Source organism: Mytilus edulis, chromosome 1 (assembly GCF_963676685.1).
Source record: "Mytilus edulis chromosome 1, xbMytEdul2.2, whole genome shotgun sequence".
Lineage (NCBI taxonomy): Eukaryota > Metazoa > Mollusca > Bivalvia > Mytilida > Mytilidae > Mytilus > Mytilus edulis.
Genome location: NC_092344.1, coordinates 14,337,185 through 14,357,786, shown reverse-complemented (window position 1 = coordinate 14,357,786; position 20,602 = coordinate 14,337,185). Strand labels below are relative to the sequence as shown.

General features: G+C 31.7%; 1 protein-coding gene across 2 annotated transcripts; it reads right to left on the bottom strand.

The window, feature by feature from the left end:
- Positions 1 to 235: 235 nt before the first annotated feature.
- Positions 236 to 20,054, bottom strand: LOC139524688 (uncharacterized). 2 transcript variants are annotated; one of them, XM_071319691.1, is made up of 10 exons: positions 19,362 to 20,054; positions 13,713 to 13,786; positions 10,007 to 10,117; positions 6,280 to 6,339; positions 4,581 to 4,661; positions 4,050 to 4,101; positions 2,938 to 3,870; positions 2,400 to 2,484; positions 1,045 to 1,697; positions 236 to 568 (listed from the first exon to the last, which is right to left on the bottom strand). In XM_071319691.1, exons 1-10 carry the CDS (start codon positions 19,513 to 19,515, stop codon positions 555 to 557), a joined length of 2,217 nt encoding a protein of 738 aa, XP_071175792.1. In that variant the 5' UTR covers positions 19,516 to 20,054; the 3' UTR covers positions 236 to 554. The 2 variants fall into 2 exon arrangements, with proteins under 2 accessions (XP_071175792.1, XP_071175801.1); XM_071319700.1 differs by lacking the exons at positions 13,713 to 13,786; positions 19,362 to 20,054 and adding an exon at positions 10,292 to 10,645 and having other exon boundaries at positions 239 to 568.
- Positions 20,055 to 20,602: the final 548 nt, after the last annotated feature.

Genomic DNA, 20,602 nt, shown 5'->3' with positions numbered 1-20,602 from the left:
TTTTTGATCGGGAGAGTCTTTACTATAAAGTTAAAAGTAAAGACTATCCCTGTTTTGGTATACCTTTCAGAGATGTATTATATAACAGAATGATTAGATAAATAATAAATTGTAAAAGAACAGCTTTTTGTAACAATCTGTATTTGTTTTAACCATTGATACACGGTTGACAGTGTGACGAAGTGTTTGACTCTTGAATTATAATTAAAAGGAATATATACTTCAAATTTTCACTGCAAACAAATTGTGCATTAAAGAGCTTAAGAAATTGTACTTTAATATTTGAAGAACTGTGTATCTCTTAAGAAAGCTTGAGAAAACTACAACCCCTCGTCTGAATACGTATAAACAAGCTTTGTTTAAATACTGTAAGATACTTTCATACATTGACAGTAAATATGTTGAGAAAAAAAATGAAAATTTATATGTTTTTAAAACATATTAAAACTGATTAAATATCTACAGGTTATTCTCTTGATGCTTTCAACGTTTTCCTGGTAAACGATAGAAATTTCTAAATACATAAATTATTAATTGCCGAATAAATTAAATTCTTACCTTTCGTTATCTGAAAAGAAAAGAAGGAGAAAACCATTATACATTTACAAATAAAATTAGACACACAAATATATGGCAAAATGATCGTATAGTAAATATGCTTTATTGTAATTTCTTTCCGAAAATCCAATTTCTCGTGTAATGAATAGTGGCTAGGTCATTATGTTTTTTTCTGGTAATTGATGGCATGTTAATAACATCCAAAATAACTTCACTAATGATCTTTTCTTAAATTTATGTGTACCCCACACTATTCAAATGATCGGTTTGATTTTGAACATATATCAATGCTACATTAAACCAACAACAAAATTGAACTAAATTGACATCTATAAATACCTTTTTTTGTTAATAACCATTTTACTAAAGCTTATTAATTTATGTATCATCATCATCATATTTATATTTAACTGATAATTTAACTATTTACCAGCATAAAGATATCATAATGACGCAACACAAAATATCGCGGTATTTCTTCCTTACCAGAATGATATGATTCAGCATCACCATAACCAATCACATTGCCATGCTCGTCTTTGATTTTCTTCTTTCTTTTCACAGTGCGTGTGCCACCTTGGCTAGTTTCACTGAAATAACTATGATCACTTCCACTACCATGCCTCTCCTTTCTAGCCTTTCTTCGTTTTTCGGCCTCCTCCCTCTCCGTCTTTTCTTTTTGTTTCTTTTTTCGTTCTGCAAGACCACCTCCTTCTTTATGACTATCCTCGCTGTGGTAAGATTCCGAGTCCCCGTATGTTCCGTCAGCATTTTTCTTCTTTCTTCGAACAGTTCTCGTACCACCTTCACTTGTCACACTGTAATAACTATGGGCACTGTTTTGATGTTCTCTTTCACGTCTTCTACGCCTGCGTCTGGCTGCTCCCTCTGGGTCCTTGTCACTATGGTACGATTCGCTATCGCTGTACGTGCCATCGGCATGTTTACGTCGGCGTCGGACATGTCGAGTACCCCCAGCACTTACAACACTTCTATAACTGTAGTCACTGTCACTTCCAGCATCTCGACCACCTTGTTTTCGCTTCTTTCTTTCCTCTGCTGTTTCCTCTTTTCCTTTCTTTCCTTTTTGCATCGACGCAAACCCACTATCTATATCAGATTCTTTTCCTCCAACTCTCCTTAAATGAAAGCAGTTATGAAATGAGACAATACCCGAAAAAAAAATCTGTTTCGTTGCCTGTATATCAGTGAAAACTACAAACAGATGACCCTTTTTGTGTCAACCATTATTTTTTCTTCTTTTACTGTTTGACAAGAATCAACAAAAATGAAGTCAATTTATAATATGTCTTATTTATAGAGACTCGTCCAGATTCATCAGATGCTGAACAGTACAAACTAGGGAAAAACAATTGAACCCATTTTGTAGAGAAGAAAGAAGATTATTGTGTAATCTTGCTAATGTCTGATAAAACTAAAAAGCATATGCAATTAGTTGCAATAAAAGAACCACTGGTCATGTAGGACAACAACTATCATCTCAAGACGTAATCTAGAAAATTATTATAAAAACGCCTGTTTCAAGTTAAAACAGTTCAGATGATAGCTATATCTTATGGTATGTATTTCACATGGTTTTGAAAGAAACTTTCACATGCGACACAGATCAAACCATATCTTAATCGGAATAAAATTAAGAATAAAAATGGGGAATGTGTCAAAAAGACAACAAGCCGACCAAAGAGCAGAAAACAGCCAAAGGTCACCAATAAGTCTTCAATACAGCGTAAAGATTCCACACCAGGAGACGTACTTCAGCCGTCCCTTAAACAAAAGTGTGTACGTCTAGATCAATGATAATGAAAAAACTTTCTACTTACTTTTTGTATTTCTTTCCCGTAATTGGATCTACCACGACCTCATAGATCTGACCATCTTTTCCAACAATGCGTTGTCCTTCCTTAGCTTTAAAGATTAAATTATAACATTATTACCTTTAGATTTTGATGTTCAAATAAGTTCTGGTGGAGAATCGTCTCATTAGGATTCATACCGCATCTTCTTACTTTCTAACTAAATTGACGAACATGAACTAATGGCTGCTTTTAAATAGGTGATATATGCGCAGTAGGATAGGCTGTACACCAAACATATGCTACTTGTGTGACATTTTCTGCTTCTTTCGTGTAATGCACGAAAAAAATTCAAGATACGTGTTTAAGATAAATTCTTGAAAGAAATAACTTTACGATAATTTTTGACTTATTTGTTATTGTTTTATCGTTCATATTACCTAAACATTGTAAGAGAAAAAAATTTGTCTGAATATATATAAAATAGTTCAATAGTTTAGTTCAAAAATCGTCACTTAATAGACTGCTATAAAAATATGGTACATTATAATTGACAAATAATTACCATTTCTAACATCTGACCCGGCAGAGTAGACTGTTGAAGCTTTCTCCCAGCTATCAATCACTTCACCCGCTTCTAACTTTATAAATTGTTTGAGGAAATCCGGATCACCTCCAGATTCCTGAAATCTTCTATATTCCTCTTCAGTTAAAAGAATTTGTTTTTCAATTAGTCTACCACTTTTGGTTCTAATGAATGTTTTAACTACTTTCATGGGATTAGATGGAGCCTTTTCCCATCCTTCAATCTTACCGTCGTCATCGTTCATATATTTCCCAAGAATTTCGTTCATGTCTCCGCCACCTGCTATTAGTTTATCATAGTCCTCTGCAGAGACATACACTGTCTTTTCAATTAAACGCCCACTTTTTGTTCGAACCATTGTTTTGATGGCTTTCATTGGTTCAGCACTAGTCCATGATTCAAATTGTTCACCATCATCAAGTGACAGGTATTTTTTAAGAATGTCGTTCGGATTCTTTCCGTCTCTAATCATTGCGTCGTAATCTTCCTGTGATATCATTATTGTTTTCTCAATTAGACGTCCACTTTTGGTACGGACATATGTTTTAATCGTTTTCATCTTGGCTTCATCCCATCCTTCTATTACTTCACCTTCGCCAGCATATTTCTTCAATAGATCTTTGGCGTCTGCTGCGCCGCTGGTGATTGCGTCATAGTCCGATTTAGAAACATAGACCACTTTTTCGATCAGCCTGCCACTCTTGGTTCTGACGTATGTTTTGATAGCTTTGACTTCATCCTTGTCCCATGATTCTAAACCGGCGGCTTCGTCTTTCGATAAATATTTTGATAAAATGTCGGCGACATTTTTGCCTGCTTTGAAAGCTGCATAGTCCTCTTCTGATAAGAATATGATTTTTTCTATAAGACGACCACTCTTAGTTCTTATATATGTTTTTATAGCTTTCACTTCTGAAAAACAAACCAAAATAATAAATGTTAAAAAGCAAACAGTTTTTAATTAAGGTCAACTTTTTAACATGTAAACTCTATCATTATTGGCTTTAAAACGTTTTTGTATCCTTACGTCTTACTACTTTGATACTGACCTTCTTGAAAGTTTTTCCATGTTTTTTTTATATCTTACATACCTTTTTCTGTAATTGCTTGCAATCTCTGTTGACGAATCAATTCTCGTTGTCTCTGTAAATATGAAGACAAAATCTAAATATTTTATATTTCATCGCTACAAAAATTATTTTAGGTTGAAGACATATCATTACAAAATAAACATGTATCCTGCACTACCAGTGGGAACATGCCATTTGTACCTTTATGATGGCATTCTGTTTCAATTTGTTGGTAAAGGATTTTGTTTTTGCTTGTTTTTTTATTTGCAGTTTTTTGTACACAAAAAAGAAATATATTATCCTTACGTTTATACAAGGACATTTCTGAATATTCGATCGATAATTATTTTTTTTCCGTTCACATAATATTTCTGATTTTTTTATTTTTATTTCCAAGAAAGACCGCGGTTTTCACATTAAAAGTATCACAATTAAATATCAAAATGGTAAACAATTAGGAGAGGCTTTCTATCATTCCTCTGCATATCCTTTTAGAAATACTCAGTCTGCTCATAAGTCCGTGAGGACTGAGTAAATATAACCATTATATACCTGAAGTTCAAGTTCCTCCAACAGGGTTTTAACATACCAGTAACCATGGCGATAACCACCTCCCACTCTGATATACTTGTGCTGAAACATATTCATAAACCATGTATATACATTTGTAGTCAATGATTTGTTTACCAGGTGGTACATGTACCTCAAAATGAAAATGTACGAAGAAAAAACATATATAAAAATCAATCAATATACCAAGCAAGTAATCAATTCATCAAAATATTTTACACGAGTTTCTTTCCAAGTTTTCCAAAAAATTGGGTTTATACTTAAAAAGGTGATCTGACAAGTTTGTATTTTCCCACAAACATTCAAATAAGCGAATAATAAAACATGAAAATGTCTTTGAAGCAGAAGATTCATGCATTATACTTGAAATGTATTATCAAGAAATAACTCAATGCTTAAAGTTCGAAGTAAGAAATTTAAAAGATCACTGTATGTGTTTATCATGGAATTGGTAACCAATGAGAATGCAACGAATTAGAGAAATATCATCATAGATTTCTTACAGATTCCTTTACGAGCATAAGCATTATTCACCAAAACTTGACCTGTCTTAATACCTCTTGAAAGATATATACAGAAACTTAGAAAGATTTGACAAGTGCTATTATTATAATTATTTTCTAAATAAAGCAATGCATATATGTTGAAACTGGATATAATATATTCCATAGACCTCATTAATTTCCCTAATTACAGTACTGCATGTGCAGAAATTAGATATGCATAACCCCCATTTCGAGTTCAATAAAATGTCTTATAACTTTCAAGACAACCTTGATATAAAAAATATGAAAGACGAACTACGTTTCAGTTTAAATACATATTCAAATATACACCAAAGATCTGTATATTCTTCGAGGCATATCTGCCATTCAAAAGGTCAAATGATTAACAGAAGTTAAAGACGTATAATACATAAAACACATTATCAACGCAAGTAATTTACATTTAATTCTTTTAAATGTTAGTGTACTTCAAAAAGTTTTTAAAAACCTTGAAATGAGCATGATTTATTTAATCTATATCAAAGTGATATCAATATTGATTTGATAAAATAATTTGACTACTTAACATTGAAATTTTTACTTTGGCTAGCAATTTATATATGCAATAATACCATAAAATAACAGGTCTTTTTTCTAAAGAAATGTGACTGCAACTGGCCAATGTGTAAGTTTTACATTGACTCGGTCATTTTTGACGCGAATTACTTTCTACTCTCAAAATTTTACCAAATGACTTTTAGGACTACCTGGCCTGTATTTTAAATATGGGGTCGAATTCAAAATTATACCAACAGCCTCAAAAGCCTTCTCCGATCGAGTGGAGTGTATAAAAGTCATGACTAGAAACTTTGCATATAAATATAACATGGAAAACAGTCGAAGCTTATCAAATAAGTTTTATGTTACTAGAAGGGCTGTTCGTCGGGTATCTTTCAGCAGATTTAAAAAAACAAAATCCCAAACCCGTCATGTATCGACCTAAATAATTCAAGCAAGTTCTAGAAATAAATCATCTAAAACTGTTTAAAGATTATGTACATGGAGACGATGAATCTTTGTATTCTTATGACCGTTTGTGACCACAAGTGACATGAACCCTTGCTGTCTCTCCGATACACAATAACAAAATATTTAGTCTTACAAATATTCTTTCTGAACATTCTTTCTGAACTTACCGATTCACACCTCTTGTGAGGAACCTTTAATAAGCATTTGAGACATTCCTCAGATTCAGACTGAAATGAAAAACATCCAGAATTAAAACATGTTGCTATAGATAAACATGTTATTATAGATTATAAATATCTTATTCTATAAATTGAAAGATGCTATATTCGATCACTTGAAAGATGATATTGGTTTTAATTTATTATTTCAATCGCAACAACAGACATTCAACGAAAGCCATATTTTGTGCGTGTGTTACATGTTTTGTTATCATGATTCAGACAAAACAATGTACTCTATACATTAGTTTGAAGATTTAAAGGCTGCATCGTTTTGTTCACATATAACATTATTTTTCAGAGGAGTTCTATGAAATATATCTAAACATGGGCCACCAAAAATGAATTACGTGGGGGGTAGTACAACAAATAATGATCATGAGTTACATGTAAAAACTGGTACATTTTGTGCTTTGAAGTTCAGAAGGAGACTATTTATACTGGATAAGTTATTCAATTTTTTACCATTAAATGCAAAATGTTTAATAAAACATTTGTGATAATGGTATCGTATCATTGACGATATTTTTGAACGGTTTTATTGCTAAAATCCGTTTAATTCAGAGTACTAAAAGTGCAAATATAAAATTTAAAGCACAAGTCGCACATTTTCTGCTTTATAACTGTAACGTTCTACTGAACTTAACAAATCAAGCCAGTACATATTATTTTGAATCACACATTAGTTTAAATTTATTTTACAGTTAACAGGATGCAAATAACATAACGACTGAAATACTTAAATTTGGCAATGACATGCGACATAAAATTTAACTTTAATTTATTTTAATTAAACACGTTGAAACTAGCCTCATCAAATAATCATATTCATTTGTTCGTGAAACGTTGGATAAGGTTTCGTATATAAAATTTGACTCTTTTCAGCTGGGCTACGATAAAATTACATACATTTAATAAGTTTGATACAACCAAGATTAATCCGTATGGAATTTTTGATTATTTATTTAAATGTTGGTCTGATAATTAAGCCGAACAAACATGGTGATGACTTACGTGGAATTTGCAGACATAATTGGGAACGGATTCATATTGAATGATACCGGATACTGTTTACACAAAAAAATCACTTTAAATAGTAAAGGGGTTCCATTTGTTCTTAAACATATGTTTCACGAAAAAATTAGATTTAATATAAACATGAATTGTGTGTTAATTTGGTTTTTTTTCCCCTTCCAATTGATATTTTATAGTGTGTCTTTCTATATTGTGATGTTATACTATTGTTTGAACTTTCAGAAAAGAGAGAAGGTTTGGTACCATTATAACGGTTTAATCCCGTTGAAAATGTTTGCACCTGTCATAAGTCAGGAATCTAATGTACAGTACTTGTCGTATGTTTATTTAGTTCATACGTGTTTCTCGTTTCATGTTTTTATGTAGATTAGATCGTTGGTTTCCCCGTTTGAATGGTTTTACACTAGTAGGGGCCCTTTATAGCTTGTTATTCGGTGTGAGCAAAGGCTCCTTGTTGAAGGCCGTATCTTGACCTATAATGGTTTACTTTTATAAATTGTGACTTGGATGGAGAGTTGTCTTATTGGTACTCATACCACATCTTTAACTATATCTTTGAAATATTTATTTTACACTACAGTACTATGCTATGCTGAAACCTCGTGACGACATATCTTGAGATTCTTTAATTGGACTTATTGTAGATAAAAGTAAGTTGGTTGATTCTTGCTTTATACAAACCTGACAAGAAATACCTTTTCATGTATAATGGTTTCTCTTTAACTGAAGTGGGCTTTTTACAGTTTCTTTTTGAAAAAAAAAAAATAATATTTTGGTTTGTGTGGTTTGGTGAAAAAAAGGGGTGGGGTGGGGGGTCGGGGGTTAGTATTCAGGATAGGCGTAATAAAAGTTTGAAACTAAGGTACAGTGCCCTTAAATAAATTGATTGCTTACTCGTTCTTTTCCAGTTGACTTATTGGCAACAGTGCCAGATTGGTTGGTTGCAATGATGACAGAGTTAGTATAATACAGTGGTCCTTGATTCCATTAGAATTAATTTCTGTTTATTTTTAAACAAAACAGTTGTCAATGACCTCATTACCCAAATTGAAAAAAATATGTAGAATACATTGCAGTTCAAGGTGGATTAAGATTAGAGATTATCATAATCGGTTATTCGAGGAATTATAGATTAACAAAAAACACTTACTTAGTCATGGAAAACACACTTGTTCCATTGAAGGGTGATTAAAAACAAAATTCTAACCTCCCTGACCTCTTAACTCTAAATTAATTTCTCATGTTACGACCATTAAAACAACATTTGGATAATAAGTTAAAATGCACGACAATTGATCGGCAATTCCATCCAACCCTCCCCAACCAAGTATTTTTCCACAAATACCCCTCCAAAACATGATATATGATTTGCTTCATTACACCCTATATCAATAGAGATGGTTTAATATAAATAAAATAGACATTTAATTCTGAAATACGTGCCGCGAGACGTTAGCACAAACAACAATATCTTAAAAGGTGCATATATGTAACTAAGTGTCTTCGTGAAGTTGTTAACAATTATAAACCGTTATGGCTAATACAACACATAGAAGATAAAAAGAGATAGTCTTGTGTAAATACAAATCCAGAATACCTATAAAAGGTATAATGCATATTTACTTTGACCTGATTCATAAGATCACGAAAAAAGGCTCTGTGTTGCAAGGCTGGGATAGTTGTCCAATTTTTATAAACTGGATGGTTTTACCTACTATATTCAACTTTCCGTTACAGTGAACTTTGACCTGAATTTAATAATTGGTGGTGTAGCCTAACTTAGATTTAGTAAACGTTTGCTTGATTTCTAGTTATGATTAATATTTTTGCCAAAATGAGAATTACATAACATTTTTTGGTGATCCAAAGTATTAAACCTTGTCCCAATTTTAGCTATTGATTTTTTAGTTGTGTTGAGTTGAGTTGAGTTTAAAAGGTCACATTGTTTCGTGCTCACTTGATTCTTAATATATTTTCTTTACGTTTTATTTTGTCTCAAAATTTCAACAAACATTTCTTTAAAAATATTGCCATCCATGTATAAGTGGTAGGTTTGTCGTCTTGAAATCTGTTATCTTTTACCAAACGTTAGAAAGTGCAATGTTCCGATCCAAAATCTTAAAGTGACTTTAATTTATAGCATCACAATTTATGCTAATTGAGATTTGTATTTTACATTTCATTGAAAAAAATTACTTTGTTTTTTTTTGTACTTCTCGGAGCTACCAGCATTTATTATCTTACATTGCAGTGGCACTTGCTATTTTGAATTAAATATATGCCCGTAGATTTTTAGATTTTCCGTTTAAAGAATCAAGTTGGAAGTTTCTGATGAAAATCTGCGTACTCAGACATTGTATATCTATATATGTGTGAAGATTTATGCCTGTAAAGTAGCCAATTATTTGATACTTTTATCTAGATTGCATATTAATAACAATTCATGCTACAAGATATGATTTAGAAAAATAAACTATGAAAGAAATCTGACGTTGTTGTTCTTTTAAACATAATTTAAAAGATACATTATTTAAACACTTATTAGCCACTGGTGGTAGAAAAGGAAGCAACCATGTTTGTTTTTAACTACTAGTAATTGTTATAGTATTTATAAATATTTTATAAGAACGGTGTCACTTACCTTGGGCAAGAAAGGCGAGCTGGCAACTTTTGTTTGGCTGAGATCTGATGAACTTCTATACTTGGCAGAATATTGTGAACTTATTTCCGAGTTAAGACTGTTTGGACCTCCCTGAAAAAAAAACTATAAATATTATCTCGACCTAAATCATAACAAATGAATTGATTAAAACTTGAAGTCATACTGACGGTTACAGAAGCAGTTTTTTTCCCACAAATGCTGAAATAATCCTAATTAGTATCTTGTATATGACAAAAATAAAATTGAAAGGAAAACAATTCTTACATTTAGCTTTGGAAACACATGTACTGCAGACGGGTATGACGGACATAGAAATATATCCAATTTGTGTTTTTCATGTGTCAGAGGTGGTAGCGAAAAACTGTTTCCTCTACTTAATCTTTCGCAATCAGAAAACGAAAACGCAGACATTTTGCATCACACGGTATTTAGAACAACACATCACATCCTTGTTAGTGACTTTTAGAATATTTTGAATTGAATTAACAATTTTGACACGGGAAATAAATCATGTATCGTCTGCTCAACCCACTTCTCAATTTCAATGAAATAAAATACATTATGTATGTATTATAGAAGGGTAACAACAACTGTCTCTTTAAAGCATTTAATAGAATTGATGTAATCTTTTATTTCTAAATAGACTTATTCTAAGTCAAAGAGTCAAAGGCTAATACTTCAGACACTTCATATCAAAATTTTCAAATGTGTGTCCATGTCGTTTTGTGTTAGGATGAATATATATGATTTAGAAAATATGTTTAATTGAAAAGTTTACGTCAAATTCAATGACAAACACTTTAAATTCTAGCCTTGAGACACATTTAATATCAGTGCATTTTGAAACTTCAAATATCTATAAACTGTTCGGTGTCTGAAATATACAATATCAGTTGAAATAACAAAAAGATGCCAGAGGGATATTCAAAAATACAAGTAGAAAACAAACTGACAACGCCATGGCAAAAAAAACCCGAAAAACAACGAAATTAAAAAGACAAAACACAGTCTATAAAACACCATGGAAAATAAACACTGAGCAACACGAATCTGACCGAGAACCAGGTTTATCTCATGCTGCCCATCGAGGGCCCTTGATTGGAATAATAAATATTCTGTATTCTATATTCTGGTACTACCGAAAGGTAATCAGATCCTGCTCTATATTTGGCATCTATCTTTTTTTTTTAATTTTTATAAAATTGATGTTTGTAGTTTGGAAAGAGTTCTTGTGGTGCAACTTATAGTTGGTAATAAATTATGCACTTGTGTTTCATTTTTCATCGTATCTAAATTTAAAACAAAATAGATTTACGAGATTTCAACATCGTTGAGCGACTGTTGTCTTTCATATATTTTTCAAGAGTCAATAACTCTTTTTAAATTGAAACTTTATCTGGACCGGTTGTATCGAAGAGACACATTGATTTGTTTCAAGTTCGGTTCATAGAGTCAGTACGGCTGATGTTTATCATGTTTGCTCATTTATAAGCACGATTATTGAATAATGAGCATGTACATTTGATATGGTTCAATTAAACGAAATTTGATATTTTCTTATTTAAACTACGTATAGAAGATAGTCGAAGTTTTTTTTATTTCTTCTTTAAAAGTCAAGTAAAGTATTTAACTGAAGCAATAAACTGAACATAATGAATTGATAACGCCCAACAAAATATTCAAATAGATAAAATAATTTTATGCAGTATAAACTAATCTAGATGATCGTTATCTAAATGTGCAATTAATCATTTTTATAGTCACGAAAATATATAAAAAAAGAATAAAAATAGTCTTTGAAAAATATTGGAGAAACCATTAAACTGTGAGGAAAGGAACCTTATTCGCAGGACCATTATGTTTTCGTCTATGGAAATATGTCAGTTATTTTTATTTAGATCTATTTGAATTCGATTTTTAATGTCTTCAAAATGAATCAACAGAAAAACACCGAGGCCAAATCAAGTTAAAAAATTCAGGTCTTCTTTATGAAGTGTACCTTGTGGTTTTAAGATCCAAATTTAAATAGAATGAAATTCAAAACAGTGTGGCTGTGGCCATTGATTGACACATTAAATTCATCCATTGACTGTGACAATTTACGGGAACGTTTGTCTATAACGACCACTGTTCACGACGTACCTACGATAGACATTTAAACTGTGGGGTCACCAAAGGTTTCTTAACGCTTTTAATTATAAAATAATTCGAAAAATTAATCAGGAATAACCTTTATGTTTTGATTTATATAATTGATATAAATCAAAACATCGTGTTATATCTGATTAATTTTTCGAATTACTTTATTAAGGTGTTGAGAACCTTTGGTGACCCCATAGTTTAAGTGTCTTTAAAAAGTACATAATGAGCAGTGGTCGTTACATACAAACGTTCACCTAAATTGTCCCAGTCAATGGATGAATTTAATGTGTCAATCAATGGCCACAGCCACACTGTTTTGAATTTCATTCTATGAACTGCATTTCATTTATTATTAATTATTATAAATTAATGATGACTGTAAACTACCCCAAAAAAAAAATAAGATTACTTTCTGGTTTTATTGGCAGCCTTTGTTTTAACAATTGAGAATGGAAACGGGGAATTTGTCCAAAGGCCCAAAACCCAAACCACTTATGGGTCTTCAAAACAGCGAGAAGGTCCTGCAACCGGAGTCTGGTTTCAGCTGACCCCTAAACAATAATGTACACTATAGTTCAGCGAAAATTGACGCCACACTAAACTAGTATACTAAACTATTGGTATCGGAATGCATTATATTCAACTACCGATGTATTTTTGTTTGATTGTTGATATAAAAAAGAAGATGTGGTATGATTGCCAATGAGACAACTCTCCATATGATACAATCCTGGTAAAGTCGTGAAAACCGTGAAATAATGCTCTATGCTCGGTATGATAACAAATATGCAGACATAAGCATACTACAGTGACACACTTTAATATAAGAACAAGATATCAAAAAGAAAGTATTGGAGTTTTCCAGATTTGACTTTTATCCAAGTTCAGATCACGAAACGAATATTGATTTGTTTAATAATTGACAGGTGTTTAAGAACGTTTATATTTGTACTGATTAGCTATGAATTAGACCACAAATGACCTCCAAAATAAACATATGCACGTCAAATGACCTCCAAAATAAACATATGCACGTCAAAAAAAGACAATCTATTACGGGAACCATGTGAAAGCTACTGTTTGTTGTAACTTGCAAAACCGTTGTAAGATTTATTAAGATAAGATATCTACAAGGTAAACATATTTTGTTTACTTTTCGTTCCAATTTATGTGTAACAATTTATTAAAAAAAATCACAGATTTAAACTTAAAAAGAATGCGATATTGAAAATGAAATTCTTAAGGCAATAATATTTGAAGCAGCATTTTGCAAATAAAAAAGGTACTTAATAATATTCAGGGTATTACAGAAATGGACGCTCGACAGTGTGTCAACATCCGACGGCTTTTTTTCTCTCTCTCTTTAATGTTGCTTTTTCAATGGAGTTAATACAACATCCCACCTCTTACGAATTGTAAACTAATTACTTACTTTTAACTTAATCAAGTCGAAGTTGGAAATGCTTGTCAGTGTAACCATGCCATTTCCATGCGAAAATACAACAAAAGAAAAACACTGTGCGATTGTGTATTCGAATCTTACCTTATGTCTGAGTGAGGGTAATTTTGAGTATGAACGTCCACTTGACCGTGTGGGTCCACGAAAACTGCATATATCTGAAAAAAGAAGAACACATTTTTATTATCACTGCATAAACACAAGCTTGGTCCTCTGAAAAAAAGACTACATTTTTTAAAGCAAATAGTCATTAAACTACATTTTTATAATAAAGCCTTTTACAAGAGTTACCAAATGCATGGTCACACGATTAATATTCTCATGTGCTTTTTCAACATAAAAAACAAAACCAGTTAAAATATATGTTTCTAGTATCGTAATAGCAATACACTCTAGTTGTACAGAGTAATAAGACTAACAGGGTCATATATTACAATGCCAATATATATGAGTTTGTGTAAGAGGTAAAACAGTCCTAATGGCAGTGGCGGATCCAGCCATTTTAAAAAGGGGGGGTCCCAACCCAGAGTAAAGGGGGGTTCCAACTATATGCTCCCATTCAAATGCACTGATCGGCCAAAAAAAAAGGGGGGGTTCCAACCCCCGGACCCCCCCCCCTGGATCCGCCACTGAATGGAGATTGTCAGTTTAGTCTATTTGGGTTCATCCATCCCCTTTTTTGATATATTGGTATGCAACAGACAAAAGATATAAATCAAATATTAAGCCGTTTTGTAGGTTCATTAGCTTCAATGTTTTGTTCTATGACAATAAAAAAGAGTGGCTATATCCATTGAGAAATGCACACACGACACACTTGTAATATAAGATGTCACCCATCTGCTTTATTTTGTCAATTGATCTTACTATTAAGCGTATGGGACAGTCAGTAATTGATACACAGTGTATATATACATGTAGGGTTTGAAAGTAAAACCATAAGGGTTTAGTCTGCTAACATTGGTATTTATAACCCCACCAGTATACATTCCGTGTATACCCGCCCTAAGCCAAATATAAATCAACCCGTTGGTTTTTTTTCGTTTGAACTGTTCTACAGTTGTCATTTAGGGGCCTGACTATGCGATATGGGCTTTGCTCATTGTTGAAACCCGTACAATAACCTATAGTTGTTAACTTCTATGTCATTTGGTCTAGTGGAGAGTTGTCTCATTAGCAATTATATATACCACATCTTAGTTTATATAGAAGTAACTGTATTATTTTCAGTAAAACAGAAGTTTGAGTTACACTCAACTAATGTAACCAAGTTGTTCATGAAAGTGTTTGAAAGTTACGATGTGTTTTGTTATATTTATAAGTTCACATTTTCCCTTCATATACTGCATGTTTTTATTAAAATAAACTGCAGAAAATGTAATAATAGAACGTGTGAAGAAGTATATGAGTGAAACAGACAATTCTGTACAATTGTAACCCAACAGTAGAACTCATTTTCTTACAGAATTATTTCCAAATTTCACACAGAGAGTTAATTATAGTAAGTCAATCATAGTTGAATAAAATATATAAAAACATAAAATTCCATCATCCATCCCGTAGAGATTACTCGAAGTAACGAGTGAATAATTATTTAATTTGAAATATTTTCATTTTTTTTTGTAGTGTCATTGGTTAGGACATTATTCCAATAGTCATGGCATATCGTTCAGGGCAATAGATGTCAACATGTTTACGATTTTATCCTTGATTGCATTGAAACACCATTGAATAACCATAAATATGCATGATTACCATTAAATACCCCCTTTAAGAATACACGACGGCCAGTATTTAATTTTAATGTACTGGGTTTAATAATCAAATTCTACAAACAAATTAATAAAGATCTCAAAGTTGTAAAATAAACACCATCTATAAACCTTTTAATAAACTTTAAGTTAACCAAACAATATTTTGCATTAAATTCCGATTTATCTTGTTTTTCTATTATCGTATTTTTATGAAAGATGTTGATAATTTAATCTGCGTATCTCGTTTTGATTCCACATAATATCACCCTTAACCATCAAGTACATTGTAAGTACTTTTATCTCTTTGATAGGTGTATATGCGTGTAATGTTCAAGAATTACGCAGAAAAATATATTATCATAAAAATCAATAAACAAATCGGCAATTAATGATAATTAATCTTGTTTGAAGTAGCATACAATTTTCGGGACTAACATGGAAGCAAATAGGACATACGTTAAAGACTACACCAAATAGGTTTCACCATTGAAAACATGGATAAGGGCGGGGTATCGCATCCTCACATTGTGTATGGAATGTTATGTTTGAGGTTAAAAAAATTCTGTAGCAAAAATTGACTGAAATACTCTCCAAAACATACAACAGACACCAAATGTATGGTTTTTCATTATTCTCACGATAAAAAGAGGCCTACACATATTAATTCTATTTATGACTGAAGTTTTCACATTTTGGAAGGTATACGAATGAGGTGATCACATCTTAGGAAGAGTGTACATTCTACTTGTAAGTTTACTCAATCTATCTGAATGTCCTCTTTGGACACATTTTTTTTATACCCCACCTACGATAGTAGAGGGGCATTATATTTTCTGGTCTGTTCGTTCGTTCGTCCGTCTGTCCCGCTTCATGTTAATGTTTTTGGTCAAGGTAGTATTTGATGAAGTTGAAGTCCAATCAACTTGAAACTTAGTACACATGTTCCCTCAAATCTGATCTTTTCAATTTTAATGCCAAATTAGAGTTTTTACCTCAATTTCACGGTCCACTGAACATAGAAAATGATAGTGGGGCATCAGTGTATTGGGGACACATTCATGTTATACACTGGTTTAGAACTAGTTGAACCTTTGGAAAATGGAAAAACACCTCTTATTTTTTTTTGTTGTAGACTAAATTAAAAGTTAATTTTCTGACAAAAGACTACACGATATTCCCATTACTTATACAATGTAGAATTAACTGTCTTTTATATACCGATAATTTAAAGGTGTCCTATTTAATTTACTATTTTAGGGATAAATATTTTAAATATACCTTTCAAGCCACAATTACATATTTATTTAAGTGAATACTTATTTGTACAAGAGTATGACTTTCCTTTTTGATTGAGAAGCAGAAATAGCTTTCTCTATTTGTACGGTTTATTAAAGGGGTCCAGGTTTGTTATACATTACTACATGTAACTGTTACTCTTCGTTTGAATAACATTTTCATATACTTGAACAGGAATTTGTCAAGGAGTTGTTATTACTGTTGATAACCAAAATAATTTTACATAATTTTTAAATCTGGGTCTCTATGTCAAGCTCAATAATAAAATACAATTACATTTACGTTATTATGGCTACATTAATATGACCTGAAACTCGTCAAATCCCTGTATAGTTTTAAATGAAGGATTACCGCTTGAAGATCAGATTTAAGTAAAAGGAGTGGATAGATCATACGAAGAATTCTAAAAGCAATAGATCTGTCGTTCATGTGCATTTACTTTTCCAAAATTACAAAACCCCGAACGGTTCACATATTTAGTAAACGAAAAAATGCCTCCAAACTAATATACACATTAGTTTTGTCTTCTTTTGTATGCACATATTTTGTATATAATACTCATGCCCTTTTTTGAAGATAAAAAATTTATCAAATACTGATCTTCCCTTCTGTCTACTTAGATTGTAATGCATATCACAATACATATATCAAATCTTATAAATCCTTATTATTTGGTTATATAAGTCCATATTGTTTATTTTTCATGTTCGTATAAAAAAAAACCATCCTAAAACATTTGAGAATAAATTTTAAGAGCACTCTCTTGTAAGTAAAACATAAAATCGAATGCTTCTGTATTTCAAGATTGAATCTTAACCATTATACATGTATGAGAGCTTTTTATGACTTCTTGTTTTATTCGAAGTTAGTGAAAGGATTAATTTTTATTGATCCTTGTGACATTTTTACGTGGGTCTGGCCCAGGCTGGAGGATTGCATTCCACTTAAAGGCTGACATAGTACGGCAACAATCAATCAGAAAGTAAAACAAAGGTAGCGTGTGAAAATGTCGTGTGTAGTTAAATAGATAAACTAGTATTCCTCTTGAAAAACTATTGATTTAGAGGTCAGTTTAACTTATTTATCTGCTGGAAGTTTGACTTAAAAACAGCAACTAGGTAGTTGTACGTGTTATAAATGTAGATTTATGGACTCTCAACACTCCAAATAAAGTAACTACAATAGAAATCAATGAATAGATACAATAAATACCATGTAACGTATGAGAGAAACTTATTAAAACCAAAACAATATTTTAGATAGGTAAACATTAGAAGTAGTTAGGAAAATTACAAATCAAACAATCAACACGAGAAATATCCATTTGGCTTGTGCAGCAGCAAGTATTTTAAATTTATCTAGGAAGACAACAAGTTACTAGTTAACTAGGATCCCTGAACCTATTTAAGGGCTAATTAAATTGATTACCACTGAAAAACCCAAGGATGAAAGAAATTGGTAACACAGGAGGTACATGTATCTAGGAACATAAAGAGATTGGAATATGTATAATGAAATAACATGTCACCCAACGAACATATAGAGCATTGTTGAAACTAAATAATGACCTCGACATACATATTTTCCTTATATTTTTCTTTTCATATTTATTAATTCACTTATGGAGGTAATTAGGGGAGGGTTAAGATATAAACACCATTGTTTACCCCCCCCCCCCTCCCCGCTAGAATGTCTTTTGGTATAACCTAATGTATTATAAAGCTGGAAAAAGTGATTTAGGAAGTATGTTGACCTCGTTTGAGTTTTGTGTCGATGGATTGCTGTCGCATTGACCATTCTGACATCATATTTCATTCATATCAGTATCGACTGTAAAAACAACTCGATGAACGTTGAGTTTGAACACATGCATAAATTTGTGCAGAGGTAGAACACGAGGAGTCAAAATTGATGTCTGGGGTCGGATCTTCAAAATGAAAATTGTTTACACAATATACACAATTTTAGTCCTTATAATTCTATTTTCAAAGTCTATCTGACCAGATATAAATGTTCAACTCATAAATCTAATGACAAATAAAAAAGAATTTTTGCATATTCCATTCAGCAAGTAAAAAAGTAATATTAAAAGAATAAATAAATAGCTTTATTATGTGCATTGATCATATGTACACTATACTGCTGCCAGTTAGAGGTTAAACAAAATACTAAGGACTTTTTGTGAAAAGATGTGTTTATCTAAGCTTCAACCCGAAAGAGAGGATATTACCGATAGTAAACTTCGGAACAAAGGCAAAACAATTCATTTATTTATACAACATGCGTGCATATAAGAAGAATTATTTTTGTCTTTGATCAATTTTCAATAGGATTTACTTCAGGTCAATAGTTGTAGTTTCCTAAATTTTACAAATTAAAAGATCACAACATGCAAGAGGATGAGTCAAACCCAAATAATTATGATCTTAAATGGTCGTACGATGGTCTCTTTTATCATTCTTTTTTGTGGACCTAAAAATGCTATCCTTCTTTATATTACATACAAGTTCAAGCCAAGAGATGTTTATCAAAGCAATTAGACAGTTTCATGAAACATAAAACCATAAAATTACAAATTTATCTTAATGTTACATTTTATCGATACAATTCAAACATTATTCTTTCAAATCATTAAATATTTACAATGTAAAAAAAAAATAGAAAAACATATATATAGACTTACCGTGCGATCCATAATATACGTGAGGAACTACAGTATAACCACTAGCATTACTACTCGAACTCAAGGGTCGAGATCTTGAGTCAAATCCCGCGGGTAGGGATCTGGTGTATGACGGTGCAGCGCCAGGAATGTGTGGTAAAACTACTCCACTCATTATTCCGGAAAACACAGATATTTATTAATTACTATGTATATCTCCTTTTTTATTCAAATCCAAAAAATATCAATCAAGATGTTTCATTATTATGTCCCTCCGGCAAAATTGTTGAGTGTTGGGTCTTCGTTCCTCACTTCATACCCACACTGGCAGAAATCCATATATTACATTTTAATTTATGTATAGTTTTCCTGTTATCAATTTACAAAGTTGACTTAAAACACATTGATTTTTCTACACACAAACAAATACGATACCCTTTTGTCCTCTACAGATTTTTGTCAATTTTTTAAATTAAGACCCGCTTGATAAAGAATTGTCTTGTTACCAAGCTCAACAGGGCTTGGATCCAAATGTAAAATATATACTATCGGATGTAAATGGTTTGTTTCTGTACTGTGACATGCCTTTGTATGTCCGTGTATTGAGTCTTTTGTAAGATTATGATTTAAATATCTGATACAGTTTATATATAAATCGCTCGGCTGGAAAGGATACAAATTTGCAAATGCGACTTGATCTTTTATGAGGATTCAAATATAAAGCAGGGCTTTAAACGGTTGAAATTCAAATTTTAGATTCTTAAGACGTAGATTTTAAGGGTTATATTTTGTGTTAGATACATCAGTCTAATCCTTATTAATATCGCTTTCAAACAAAAGAATTTCCATAACAAAACATAAATCCGCCAACTTTTCAAACTTCAGTCGGTTTATTAGAGTAGTAAGGTTTATGCAAAGAATTATAAATTAAAGTATATGATTTCAATTAGATTTATTTACGGTCAATAGATTTTGATCTTTGTCAGTTATATGGTTTATTTATTTGTTTTAATCAGAGATTTTAAAACGTAATATCTAATATAAATTAAAAGAGTAATATTACGAAGTATTTTATGAATATCTTCCAGGAAGTAGACATCTATGATAATTCGTTATTATGCACGGTACCTAATGGGGGTTGTGTTCCGGTTTTCTTTGTCATCGCGCATACTGAAAGTCAGTTGTTTGGAGAACTGATGATGCGTACAAAAATAGTCAAAAGTATATGAGTTCAAGTCTGAAAGTTAAAAATAATTCAGTGT

Bases quoted from the DNA above. Each gene is read 5' to 3' on its own strand.
- LOC139524688 (XM_071319691.1), bottom strand. From the start codon at position 19,515: ATGAGTGGAGTAGTTTTACCACACATTCCTGGCGCTGCACCGTCATAC. The intron at 13,787-19,361 runs GTAAGTCTATAT...TTCTTTTTTCAG, and splicing joins CGTATATTATGGATCGCACG to ATATATGCAGTTTTCGTGGA. The intron at 3,871-4,049 runs GTATGTAAGATA...TTTGTTTTTCAG, and splicing joins GCAAGCAATTACAGAAAAAG to AAGTGAAAGCTATAAAAACA.